The following is a 13,056-nucleotide window of genomic DNA, read 5'->3' on the forward strand; positions in this document are numbered from 1 at the left end:
CTAGATGGGGAAAAAACAAAAAGAACATATTTAAACGAGGTAAGGTAAAGATCCATCATTTGGTTTCCTTTCAATACGTCTTTGATAGAATCCTGTGTTTGGGTGATGGTTAAGCATCTTCATTGAGTCGTGTCATGGAAACGGTTTGAATTGTAGGGCATTTCCTGCCATTTGCACATGGAATTCTGTCCATATTTATGGTCAAAAAAGACCCTACAGCGAGCTGGCTCCCCGATGTCCATTTTTATTACTATTATTGATGTATGCCACCTTAAAAACAGAAACCAGTCTGAGGAGAAATGTATTGCATATATTTTACACTTGTGTGGAGGAACGGCAATGAAAAAACACACACTTTAAGCTACAAATATTGGGAGAGTGAAAAATGTAGGGCAGACATCTATGAATAAACTGCTCATATTCTTACTCAAAAATTGTAAAAGTAAATAAAGTGTTCGGCAAAAACAAAATGTCAGCAGGAAAATGTCCTCTTTCGTGTTTTACAACTGTCCTTTTACTATTTATTAAACAACTGATTTTTTATTTTATTTTATTTTTTTAGGGTTGGCCCATTTGGATGGGTAAAGCGGTTATCTCGTCTAAACATTTCATCAAGATGCTTCACTTGGCAGCATTATTATGAATAAAATGTGCATTTTTCATCAATTTCTTTACCGTAATACTTCATGAAGTCTAACTTAAGCCATTAGAACCAATGCTATAATTCACATACTTTCATTTTTAAGGAAATTTTGGATTTGGGCGAGCGAGCATAGCTTCACAGCAACCGGGAGGAAGCGCCATGCAACTTTTCTGCAAGCTACCAGATCGATCGACCAAGCATGGGCTTCAGTGACAACCAGGAAGACCATCCTGTCTCTGGAATAATTTGAACTGGAACCGTGTCTGAAGACAGCCATGCAGAAAAGGAAGCTTTGCGCCGTCTTCCTCCGGAGTTGGCGGAGTTTTTCAGAAGGGACTCAAAGGACGAAGAATTTAACGGATTTAGTGGAGTGAGATTATAGTTACGTAAAGCTGTTTGTTATGTGACATAAGCACTGGACACCATTTCTGTTCATGTTTATTTTTTGTGTAGCTAAGTAACCTTCATTGTGTTAGCATTTCTTACACCAATTCAGCATGTTCTATGCTCTTTTATTCATTTTAGAACTTGCCTTCCAAGATGATAATGGCAATGACGGTTTTTGGTCAAGTAGTTTGTAAAATAAATGACACGACAGAAATGCGACTTATACTCTGGAGCGACTTATAGTCCGGAAAATATGGTGATTGTAGGCAAAAGCTCTCTGGGAGCAATTTTAAATATTTTACAAGACGGTCGGAGTGGATCTTTAAAGATATGGTATTTAAAACACTACCAAACATATTTTTTAAAATAATTATAACAACTTGCTAGGCAATGTGGAGTTTTTCTTTTTAATTGGATGTAGGGCGGCACGATGTGAGGAGAACTCGCAATATGCGATATTAGGGATTAACATTGCAATAACTATATAATTTAGTTTAAAAATTATACTCCAAATGACCCTCCTTGACATTGGAAGCGATCATCTAACATAACAAGCTTCCATCTGATTGGTCAACAATGTGAAGGTGTCCATCCGATTGGTCAAATGCATTAAGGGATTTATTTGATTCGTTAAATACTTCAAACTGCCATAAGATTGTTTTAGCACATTTAAGGTAATCATTTATTTCAGTTTTTGCAGCCTTTTGCGATATGAATATTGCACAGCTTGACATTGCGATAACGACAAATTAGCGATATATTTTTGCAGGCCTAATTGGATGCGTTTTAAAACATCTTAAATAACTCTGCTGGATGTCTTTTAGCCCACGTGAAGCTACTGATAGTATTCCATCATGATTTTATGTTTCTGGATCAAGATAACACTAGGAGAAAAAAAATGTTCATAAATCAAGAAAGAGATAACAGTAGATGGTTAAAAACAAAAAGGTTACTCTGAACATAATTAGGAGCACATTTTAAATTGAGATGTTCGGTGTTAATCCTCCAGAGTGCGCAGACACAGTTTTTACCCACCATCACGGTTAAATTCATTTTCTTATTTCCTATTTTGTTCTGCAGCATCTGGTTTTTTTGTAATGCATCATGTAGTTTACAACGATTGAATAAGATCACTGCAATTCTTTTTGTTGCTTTTAATGAGGGAAAAGTGAGACATTTTTCTGGCTGCTGCAGAACTAAGGACACGTCCGCTTTGCTACCATCCCTTAACATTATTCTTGAACTCAATCTTGCTGGTAAGAACCAAATTCATTACTCCATGACCGTTATTACATTTAATTTGAGGATTGCTGCGAGTCCTGTTCTTCAAAGCATCTCCACAAATCATTTTTTCAGATTAATATTCTAAGGGCAACGAGAGGTTCAGAGTCCTCCAAAAGGACCAAAGTGCAAAAACAGGAAAGTGAGGATCAGCTAGAGGGGATAAGGCACTGAGCATAAATTTGTATGGTTCTAAAGAACTCTATACCTCTGACAAGCCTCTTCCCTCCTTTTGCATGAAGTAATTCTTCTTATACTCATAATAGATGTTGTACTGATGCCAAGACTGCAGAAAGTCGAACCTGCAGGAGACAGAACGAGTGAATGTGCATGAGACTGAAGCGCACACAAGACATGGGTGGTTTACAGAAAGTCCCAAACACTTACCGGGGGTCGTTCTTGGCGCGAACACTGGCCTCAAACTTCACCCCATTCCTTGCCACATATTCAGCCAGCTTGTCGATGACGGGCTGGATGTCGGGTGGAGGAGGAACGATAGCCTGTGTCGCTGATGTGGAGACCGAGGGTTCAACTTTTGAGCTGTTTGAGAGGAAATATCATCAGTATTACTTTTTTGTTTCTTTATAATCACCTCTAACAAAAGCTGAGGTCAGCTGAACACAACTCATGTACGTTTTGAGATATTTGTTTTGAAATTTGAAAACTCAAAAGTACAGCAATAACCTATTTACAGATTCAGTCAGATGCAGGTAAAAGCCACAAAGACTCCTACCTGGTCTCTGATGCGTTGACAGGAGGCGTGGAGCTGGAGACTTGAGGAGGAGGAGCTGCCGCTGCAGCAGGAGCAGGAGCTGCCAATGTGACAGCTTCAGCGGGTGTGGGGGCAGTCCTTACCTGCTGCAAAGCTTCAGCAGAAGCAGGGGCTGCCATAGCAGCTGGGGGGATGCTACTATAGTATGAGGTGGCATCGACACCTGGGGGGGGAGGGGCAAAGCAGCACGACCCATCTGGTAGCATGTAGTAGCCATAGTACATTACAGCTGTGGTTCATGCAAAAAGAGACAAAAAAAACACAGAATAAGAATGCTTTTATTTCACATAAATCATTCAGTTATTGTAGTTATAAAAGTACTGTTTGTCAGACGCTGCATGCATGATTTAAATCTGTTTGAAAGATTGTGATGGTCTACTACAGAAAAAACAAAAATCTGACTTTTTAGCTTTTAGTTTTTCCGAATCAAAACATAATAAAATATATTTGCACTTCAGAAAGTCTTAAATCTCAAGAAATACAGGAGTAATATCCCCAAAAATCTTGGTTTTTGGAAATATAATAATAAAAATAATAATAATAATAAAGGCCTTTGCAGCTTCACCAATTTAAATTGGATGGTATTTTCACTTCCTAAACCTTCAAAAAAATCATTTAATTTCAACCTTCCAAACTGCCAAAATGTTAAATATCAAGCATGCAACCAGTAGACTTTAAATTCTGACATCGAGTTGGACTCTTGAGGTGCATTTCATGGAAAATTGAAACCTGTCCCAATCTTTTTTCCCCCCTGTGAAACGACAAAGTAGCACAAATACATTTGGAAATGGCCTTTACAACTGTTCTCAGGTGGATGGGCAACAACGTTTGGCTTCCTGAGCTCATTAATGATATGGCTCCTCTTGTACATTAGGCTGATAACAAACGGAACATGGCAGACAACCACCCTGCCAAAGGCCTTTTTATAGCGGTATTAAAAATCAAACAATGATCAGTTAATCAGGCGGATTTCATTTACAGTGTCTGGCTGCTGCAGAACGTCCTAGTATAATTTTATGGTCACACCTTATTTATGTGTCAATATATTTTAACTGGACTGTTTCTGTTCAGCTCTTTTCTCTTCACGACCTTTTAAAAAGGACTTTCTCAAAAACTCATGAAGTCCCTTTTGTTTTTTTCAAATTATTGTACCGCTATAATTTTTAGATATGTTTCCCACCTTAAAGACCCACTCTGAGGAAAATTGTGTTTTTAACATTTTCTAAATGTCCTCCTGATAATGATATTTATTTAGAAAATTAAGCGTAATTTTTGCATTTTTTTCTTCAAATTTTTGTGGTCCGAGCCAACAGTCCAGCCCAAAACTCAGAGGCAAATTTCTAATGAATTACTGCTGCTATGGCAGATACAATGTCCTAGAAAACAATACAAGTTAGTTCTTTTGTGGCTAAAAACTGTATCATCTTTATTAAACAACTACTGGGAACACTTTGACTATAAGCAAAACCCTAAAATCTCTATTTGCAATATTATTGGATGCAGTCATGTCAAAGGAAGTTTCTATATAATTAACATTTTATGGAAACACCACAAAACAGGAGTTAAACCAGAAACTCTCTAATTGATGAATGCTTATCCACTTCATCCATAACACTCAGCACATTTTTGATAAATGTAGTCACACACAAAAAAAGAAACAATTCTGTTTACTTTCAACTCTTACATAATTGAACTGTAATTAGTTACTTACCTCTAGGACAGCATTGTGCTAATCCTGTGCATTCTAGGCTAATTTCATGTATTAAAGGGCTAAAAAACACACATCTTCTGCTATGATTAACATTTTACTTGAAGTTTTTCAATAATTGTTTTAGAACCTTGAAGAAAGCCTAATATTCTTTCCTGTAAATCCACATGATTTAATATGCGCATTCATAAATGGTTGTGAACATGTGTATTGGGTCCTGTAATCCTTCCAGCTATCTCAGCTGAGGTCACAGTAAACCCTCAAATTTCTGCTATAATCTGTGACCAGAATTCATAAAAGTCACCTATAGACCTTAAATAATAATAAAAAAAATGTTAACAGCAGCATTTTCAAGTAAATGTAAGGGTAGCTTTCTAAATGCTTGCTTTATTCGCCTGCATTAAAAGATTGTTATTCAGACATTTTGGGCTCTGCGTGGTCTGACTGAACTAGAAAAAGTAAGATCTTCTGTCTACTTAAGTCTAACCCAATACAGAGCCCAGCTTCAGGGCAAGATATGTGTGAGCTGATTCAGGTCAAGTACTGCTGCTCTCAGGAGATCTACCCTGTCATGGAATATAAGAAACCTAATACTAGGTTAGAAACTAAGAGTTCTGTTGTAAACCAAATGGTCGTAAGAATAACTTTAAAGAGTAGCTCACTGCAAAGTTGTTGTACAGTTATCTGTAATGCTCTGCCCTTTCTCTGTTAGATAAAAACAAAGGGTATGCTCACGCTCAGCAGAATACTGGATGGGTGTGCTGGTTGGAGCCTCCTCTGGTTTGGTTTCCACAGGGGCCACCCCGTTTCTTTCCTGCTGAGCTTTCCGAACGAGTGCAGCCAGCGGATGATCAGGGTCCATTACCTTGAGAGGCTGCAAAAAAATAATTAGACCTTTCAAGTTGAGTCCGATTGTCCTCCATTTAAATCATAAACACAGGAAAAGATTTTCTCAGAGGATTATGTACAAAACAGAGATCACAAAGACACACTGTGCACCGCACATCCAAAATAAATGTGTTAGTGTGATTTAAAGTAGGGACAACTTTTGATACAATACTGACATTGCAGCATTTAGTCTGGGTACACTATCTGTCGATACCAGTATCCGTTCAATCCTATTTTAGGATAAATCAGACTTTTATCTACTTTGAAGTGGGAATTGGTGAGAGGCTTCATGAAGTACTATTACTAAGACTGACAACAACAGTCAGCAACAGTAAGTATTAACCTTTTGAACCCGAAACATAGGAACATATAACACATAGATACAATATTAACAAATTAAAAGATCCAAAAAAATAATTGAAATAACTTCAACAAAGCAATATTATCAAGTAAGTACAGCTGAGGAGGGGAGAAACAACTCTCTGTCCATCCATGTAGTTTCTTTTTTAGACTTAAAAATCCAGACAGTAAATAATGGTCTGAGGTCCAGATATCAGTGGCTAAGCTAACAAACAGCATTTGTTATATCCACGTGTGCAGCACTTTATTTTTGGACATTTCTGTCCTGTTGATATTTGTCCCACATTGCAGGTTTTTGGGACAGTGTTGGTTGTTATAAGAATAAAGAGGATTGTTTTTCATCTTGGTAGTCTTGAAAAAGTCAACATATACTTTCTTATGATGATGTATTAAATGTTCTGTTTTAACTAACCTGCTTTGCACTTTTTTGGACTTAAATGAAAAGATTAAACTGCCACACCGCCGAATTTGCAATTTCACTCTAGTGAAGCTTTCCCACTGCATTCTATTATGCCTATGTGAGCGATGGTACTAAATATATATGCCGGAGAGAATATATATGCTTAATTTATAAGCTTCAGAGAGGAAATGGACTACTTTTCTGAGATTTTTAATGCAGTTTGATAAAATCTGACCCGTTTTTGTATTAATATCAGGTTGGGACACCCCTAACTTAAAATCACAGGAGTCAGAAACCTAAATCATAATACAGTTTAGGCGTCTTTATGGTTTGTAATTTTAAAAGACTCGCTCCAATCATATTTTGAGCCATTTAAAAAGTGGGACAGTTAGTGCTGAGCAACCCGCACAGGTTATATACGTTTTTCAAACTGCATTTTTGTGTCTGTTCCAGATTCAAAACTATTTGAGTAAATATGTTTCAATTTATTCTTAATAAATGTCCTCAAGAACATGTTAAAAACACCAAAAACAAGATTTTCATCGGAATGGGTCTTAAAAAATTATACTCATAAAGATGAAAATAGAAAAGATGCAGTTTAACATCACCAGAAGATAAGCACAGAATCTTTGTTGCATCTGGAAATTAAATTCCAAGTAGAGAAGAAACTTTTAGCAGGAAAGCCTTATAACAGGAAATGAAAAGTTTATTTATCAACATTACCCTAGTCAGCTCCTCCAGGCGGGAGCACCTTTTGGGGGCAAAAAGGCTGGGATGGAGGTAGTTGCCATCACAATCATCATCGGAATCATCAGAATTTGACTCTAGTTTAAAAAAAAAGAAAGAAAATAAATGACGACAAGAACATGTTAATAATATGTGTCAAGGAATATTTTCAATGAATACCAAAGCGGAAAATGTCAGAAAGCTATGTACACAGTGGATGCTTCTAGAACTTACCTTGTGACTGTTCCTGCTTCCCAGTAGAGGCCACTTTGTATTTGCCGTCTTTCATGGCCTTCAGAATGTGCTTGTAATACGGGTTCAGGTAGTGGTCGAAGCGCAGGAAGTCAAATTGGGAATTACCAGCCTGCTTTGCTTTTAGCACGATCTCAAACTGAGCTCCCTGTTGACACACAAAGTTGGCTGTCCTCTCAATGATGTTGTGGGTCTTCACGGTTGCCGGCTAGAAAATAAATGAATAAAAAAAATTTAAAAAACGAGAAACAGGAACACTAGTCTTAAAGCAAACGACCACTAAGATACAAAAAAACCTGTGATTAACCGAAGGACGACCATTTAGGGTTTAGACATTTCCATGCTAAGAGCCCTTTACTGTGATAAAATTATTTCTGAGAAAGTGGAAATCAGCAGAACAAGACACATCCCATTAGTAATTATTGCAACCCTTAAGCCCTTTGAGTGATTCATCCTCATCAGTAGTCTGTAAAGAGCAAAGAGTGGCAAACCCCAAAACACTGTCGATGCCTCATCAAAATGAAAGCCATTTGTCATCAGTCCTGCTAAATTATTCCATTGTCCAACGAAGAGACAACTTCTTTACCTTTCGGCCGTTCTCTTAGTAAGTTGACAGTGAATAATCTGCATCTGTGTGTGCATACCCTCAGCGATTTTCTCGTTTACGTCAACCACCCTCATGTCCACGAACCTCTTGTTTGGCAGCTCCAACCTCAGCATCCTTTACCAATATTATATATGTTCCTCCTTTCAATATTTCTAAACCAGGAGCCGGCAAGCCAGGGCAGGCGTGCCACAGTTGGCATGCGGAGAGCAGACAGTGGCAGTCTGTTGTCTGTTTGTAGTATTATTTCTGATTTGAAATAAAGTAAGGGTTTGGGTGACAATCTCCTCAAACAATGAGCTTTTTTTCCTCCATGGGGTCATATGGAAAGGATCCAATCACGCTGCGCTGTTACTTTGACCCAGCCCACCAATAGATAAAAACCAAACCCAAAACAATGTTTGCCAAGGGGGAAATGAAAACGCTGTGAAATAAGTGCATCTGTGGATGGACCGTGTACGTCAGTGGGGAAAAGCACGAAGCTTAAAAGTTAATCTTACAGCTAATCGCCATTCCATTTAATGAGGATGAACAAAATAATAATGTTCAATTTAGGAAAATTTATATTACTATAATTAGCATACTAAGGAAAAAGGAAAAACCTCTAATTTTACATGCAACAAAAGCACTATCACAGAATGAACTTACATTAAGTTACTTAGGCTGTCTCATAATGTACCAAAAGATAAATAAGCTAAAATACACTTTTTTGTCATCTTAATGGTGAAGTTCTTAGAAATGTTGATGGTATTTTGTTTTGACATATCCAATTCTATTGCAGTAGGTATGACATACCACAAACGTAGTACTTTTTGTTTCAAATATAGATGCAACTTTGCACAATGTTTCTTTGTGCAATATTGTAATAAAAACATTTTTTTGAGTTACTGCCAAAATATGTTTAAAAAGATATTTGACCTGCTGTTGGTGAATTTAAAAACATTTCTGATAAAATGGAAATGTTTCTTTGTATTATAGTTCACATTATGGTTGATGCTGGCACAGTAGCTACGGACAAAATTTCCAACTGGTACTTCATGACATAAACATTGCTGGCCCCTGGTCTAAACCATCTCAATCTGCTTCCCAGGATTAATCTCCAAAACATTCAACATGAGCTGGCCCTCTGATGGATTCCTGATTCTATTTATCCTCTATACCTACATTATAAAGCTGGACAATGCTCTGCTGGTGCTTCAATTTAAAGTTCACAGTAAAAATATTTTCATTGTCCAAGATAACACGAGTAATCTGGAATTTATTGGCTTTACATAGCATGTTTTTTTTAACATGACTACTAAAATCGAACCCTACCTCTCCCAACAGGTTTCCTTTTTTTTGTCCAGAAAAGCTCATGGGTAATCAGAAAAGCTCATGGGTATTGCACTTAATCTAACGATAATTTATGACTAATGAGGATGGTCGAGTTTAGTGTAAGAATAAAACCAAATTGGGTATGGTTGGACTTATGGGTTGATAATGACAAATGTCCTATTAAGAATTTAAGTAGACAAGATTGATGATTTTAAAATCAAGTAATGATTGATTGATAAAGACGTCTGCAGCGTTAAGACTCTATCCACTGGTTGACCTATCATGTATCTAGGTAGTTTGAGAGCTATCCCCTACATTGATTTTTCTCTACAATAACTGCACAGCCAGACCTGAAGAGACAGCAGTACACATAATAAAAAAGTGACTATCTTGAAATCTGTTACAACCAGAGCAAACAATGTTCATCAATGGAGCACAAGTAAAAAGAGGTGAACAGTTTATGTATCTAGAAAGCCCTACTACCGATAACCTGTTCCTGTAGCCATACATCTGTATCTTGGACAAAACACCTCACACCTTTATTCGAGCATTTTTATGAGCTTTCAGATCTTAATGTCTAGTTTTAGTAAGCTCCTAAAGAAGAGAAACAGAAGGCATCCTCACTGGCGACGTGACAAACTGGCATGGATGTGCACGTCTCACTTGCTTCTCCAGCAGATGATTAAAACTGTCCAGAGAATCGCTGATGTATTTGGCTCCTAAAAATCATTGCGCATGTTAGTGCTCTTGCATATTAGGCTAATAAACATTTGACTGCTCCAGTCTATCATAGTGCCAAAACCACAGCTTTTAGAGGAGCGACTGAGATTAACTGCATTCAGGTACATCGAGTTTTCAGTATGATGTATTTATAAGTAATTACCTGTGGTTGAAAAAGAGCAAACCTACTTCTGCTTTAATGTCTATTAAGCCTTACAGATGTTAGAGGGAAGTTTCTACAGGATTCAGAGGTCTTTACAGGCAAATCTCAACATTCTTATGTTAATTATTATTATTATTATTTCTCAATTTTTTTTATTTTTAACACATATTGAAACACTTTTTATGGAGTTTTATGTATTATTCATTATTTTATTAGTAAGTTGTTTACTTTTTTTAAAGTATGAATGTTGCACTGACCAGAAGGCACTTTTAATTTCATTGTATGCATGACAATGACAAATAAAGATCAATTGATCTATTATAGTATAATACAATACTAATCAAACTCATGGTTTAAAACTACCTTAAATGCTGCATGTGTGAGTCTTGTGCCTGTTACAACTGCACTAAGAAAGTTGAAGAAATATCCTCCTCATAGGTAGATAATGCCGCAATAAACAATTTTCCAAGAATGAAATCAATACATTTGGAAAATCTTTAAAAATGGCGTATACTTATATAGCGCCTTTCTTCCTACAAGGACAAAGCGCTTTACAGTCACAGACCCATTCACCCAGTCACACACACATTCACACACACAGTCACACACTGGTGGTCGCTCCGCTGCCAAACACAGGCGCCCGCCTACCACCAGAGGCAAGGTGGGGTTCAGTGTCTTGCCCAAGGACACTTTGACTCATGGGCGTGCAAGGCGGGAATCGAACCTGCAACCTTACGATCATGGGACGACCGCCCTACCGCTGCACCACTCCCTGAAGACACCAACTGTCTTCAGGGAGAATCATGAAATCTGGTCTTACTTGAAACGCTCTGCCACTTATGCAGGTAGCTTCATCTGTCTTCAAAAATGTATCAGTACGATTGCAAATCCACTTTTACACCTTTGCTTTTTTCTGTACAAGAATTTTGTTGTTTTTTGTTTTAATCCTAAAATCTATGTCCTTTACTACTGTTATAAGTTTAAGTGGCAAATTGTTCTGTTGTGATATTGACATACTGAATAGTGTAATATTGAAATTTTCTGGAGCAACAGTGACAACCAAGGACACACTGCAAGACTGTAAGGCAATCTAAAGACAAAGGACGATTGGCAACGTGGGATGAGGAGGGTTTACATCCCAAACCACTTTTTCAAGAGTAAGAACACAAAATTTGCTACAAAATCCACTTAAGGTTCGCCTGAATGAGGGTACATGTTGTGAAACCCGAAACAACCCATGGCTCCAAGAGACAATACTGATGATGTATCCAAGGTAGTAGACCAGTAGATTTAGCTCCATTGGTGGCGTGTAGGCCTGGCGCATGGAAAACTAGGGTTCGTTTCCCAGGGGGTACAATAAGCTTCTTCTTGGGCAAGGCCCATTCACACTACTGTCTAACTGTGTAGCCACAAAGGGGTCCAATCTGGGTTTCCCTGTGCTGGTCTCGAGACCGAATAAAAATACAGGCTTGTGTCAAGAAAGGCAGCCGGCGTAAAAATCTCTGCCTAACCAAATGAGGTAGGTACTCTTTGAAGGCTCACTGGGGCGATTCCTGACAGGGTTTGCCGAAAGGTTAACAATACCCTAAAAGCAAATATATTGATCGATATATTGCAATTCTAGAGCTTTAGGCCACATTTGACTACCGTCTAACACATACACTGGTATTTAGCATAAAACATACATATGCTGTGATACCTAATGTAGACAAAAAAAAGAAAAATGTGTTTTAAATTTAGGAAAATGAACAAATCAATCCAACTGCTTGGCAGATGTATAACTTTATACAATCATTTCAATGCATTTTTGCATTTTTTTTTTTGTTACCCAGCTGTTTTTCTTTTTTTATTTAACCTTTATTAAACCAGGAAAGTCCCATTGAGATTAAAAACCTCTTTACAAGGGGGTCCTGTTTGTTTGTACAACAGGATACTTGCAAAACAGAAGAAAGCAGTGTATTACTTTAAGAAGTGTATGCGTCTTGTCAGCATTTGCAGAAAGATGCTGAATGTTTTCCACAAGTCTGTGATGAAGAGGCTCTTTTAACACGCCGTCATTTAATAGGGGAGCAGCACTGAAGCCACACATTCAGTTTCAGAGAGCTTTTTGCTGAGGACTGCCCTGGAACTACAGAGCTGACTGTGCAAGTCTTTGAGCAGTTGACCTTTGTTTTAAGTGACAAAGTATTACAGATAATTTTGCACAAAGTATTGATAAAACGACAGAGGATCTTCAGTTTGAGTGTTTTCTTTGCCCCACAGCCACAAACACTGGGATAGAAGGTCGTTCTCATCTACAGAAACAATATGAAACAATTTTTACTTTATGGACAGACACTTTGCACTCCAACAGAATAATTTCTCCTTGAGGATCAATAAGATACTTTAAAATGTTGGTACTATTTCTTTTTAACAGTTTTTATGACTATATCAGAGTGAACACAAGTATCTTAAGCTTCTTTATAAATTCCCTTTATTTTCTGTGATTGCAACACTAAAATTGAAAATAATGTGACAGCCTGAATACTGTGTTCGGTTACACCTCAAGTTTAAAGATTTAGGAACATTTGCACAAAATAAAACTATGTCTACGCGTGCAAGCAACTGTTTGACTCACCAGCTCGACGTCTGGAGGGATATCAAGTCCTGGGGGAGCAACAAATGGTTCTTCACTCTCTGCAGGCTCTGCCTCTTCTGTGTGTATGAAAAGACATCAAAACAGAAACAATGTTTAATAGTGAAATGAATCACAGTGAAGCATCTGACACAAAACTGTTTACAACACAAAAAGTTCCAAAACTATAAAAAAATAAAATAAAAGAAGAAGAAGAAATATGT

General features: G+C 37.5%; 1 protein-coding gene across 2 annotated transcripts in view; it reads right to left on the bottom strand.

Moving 5' to 3' along the window:
* sfswap (splicing factor SWAP) overlaps positions 1-13,056 on the bottom strand; it is a 62,057-nt gene that overhangs the window by 33,493 nt on the left and 15,508 nt on the right. For both annotated transcript variants that reach the window (XM_011481916.1, XM_020707781.2), the window contains exons 4-10: positions 12,836-12,912; positions 7,400-7,625; positions 7,163-7,263; positions 5,527-5,665; positions 3,045-3,312; positions 2,699-2,851; positions 2,520-2,613 (exon numbers count right to left, since the gene is read on the bottom strand). In XM_011481916.1, the coding sequence (XP_011480218.1) occupies positions 2,520-2,613; positions 2,699-2,851; positions 3,045-3,312; positions 5,527-5,665; positions 7,163-7,263; positions 7,400-7,625; positions 12,836-12,912 (1,058 nt within the window). The remainder of the gene's footprint in view (positions 1-2,519; positions 2,614-2,698; positions 2,852-3,044; positions 3,313-5,526; positions 5,666-7,162; positions 7,264-7,399; positions 7,626-12,835; positions 12,913-13,056) is intronic.

This window comes from Oryzias latipes, chromosome 12 (assembly GCF_053564925.1).
Source record: "Oryzias latipes strain Hd-rR chromosome 12, Olatipes_Hd-rR_3.1".
NCBI classification, from domain to species: Eukaryota; Metazoa; Chordata; class Actinopteri; order Beloniformes; family Adrianichthyidae; genus Oryzias; species Oryzias latipes.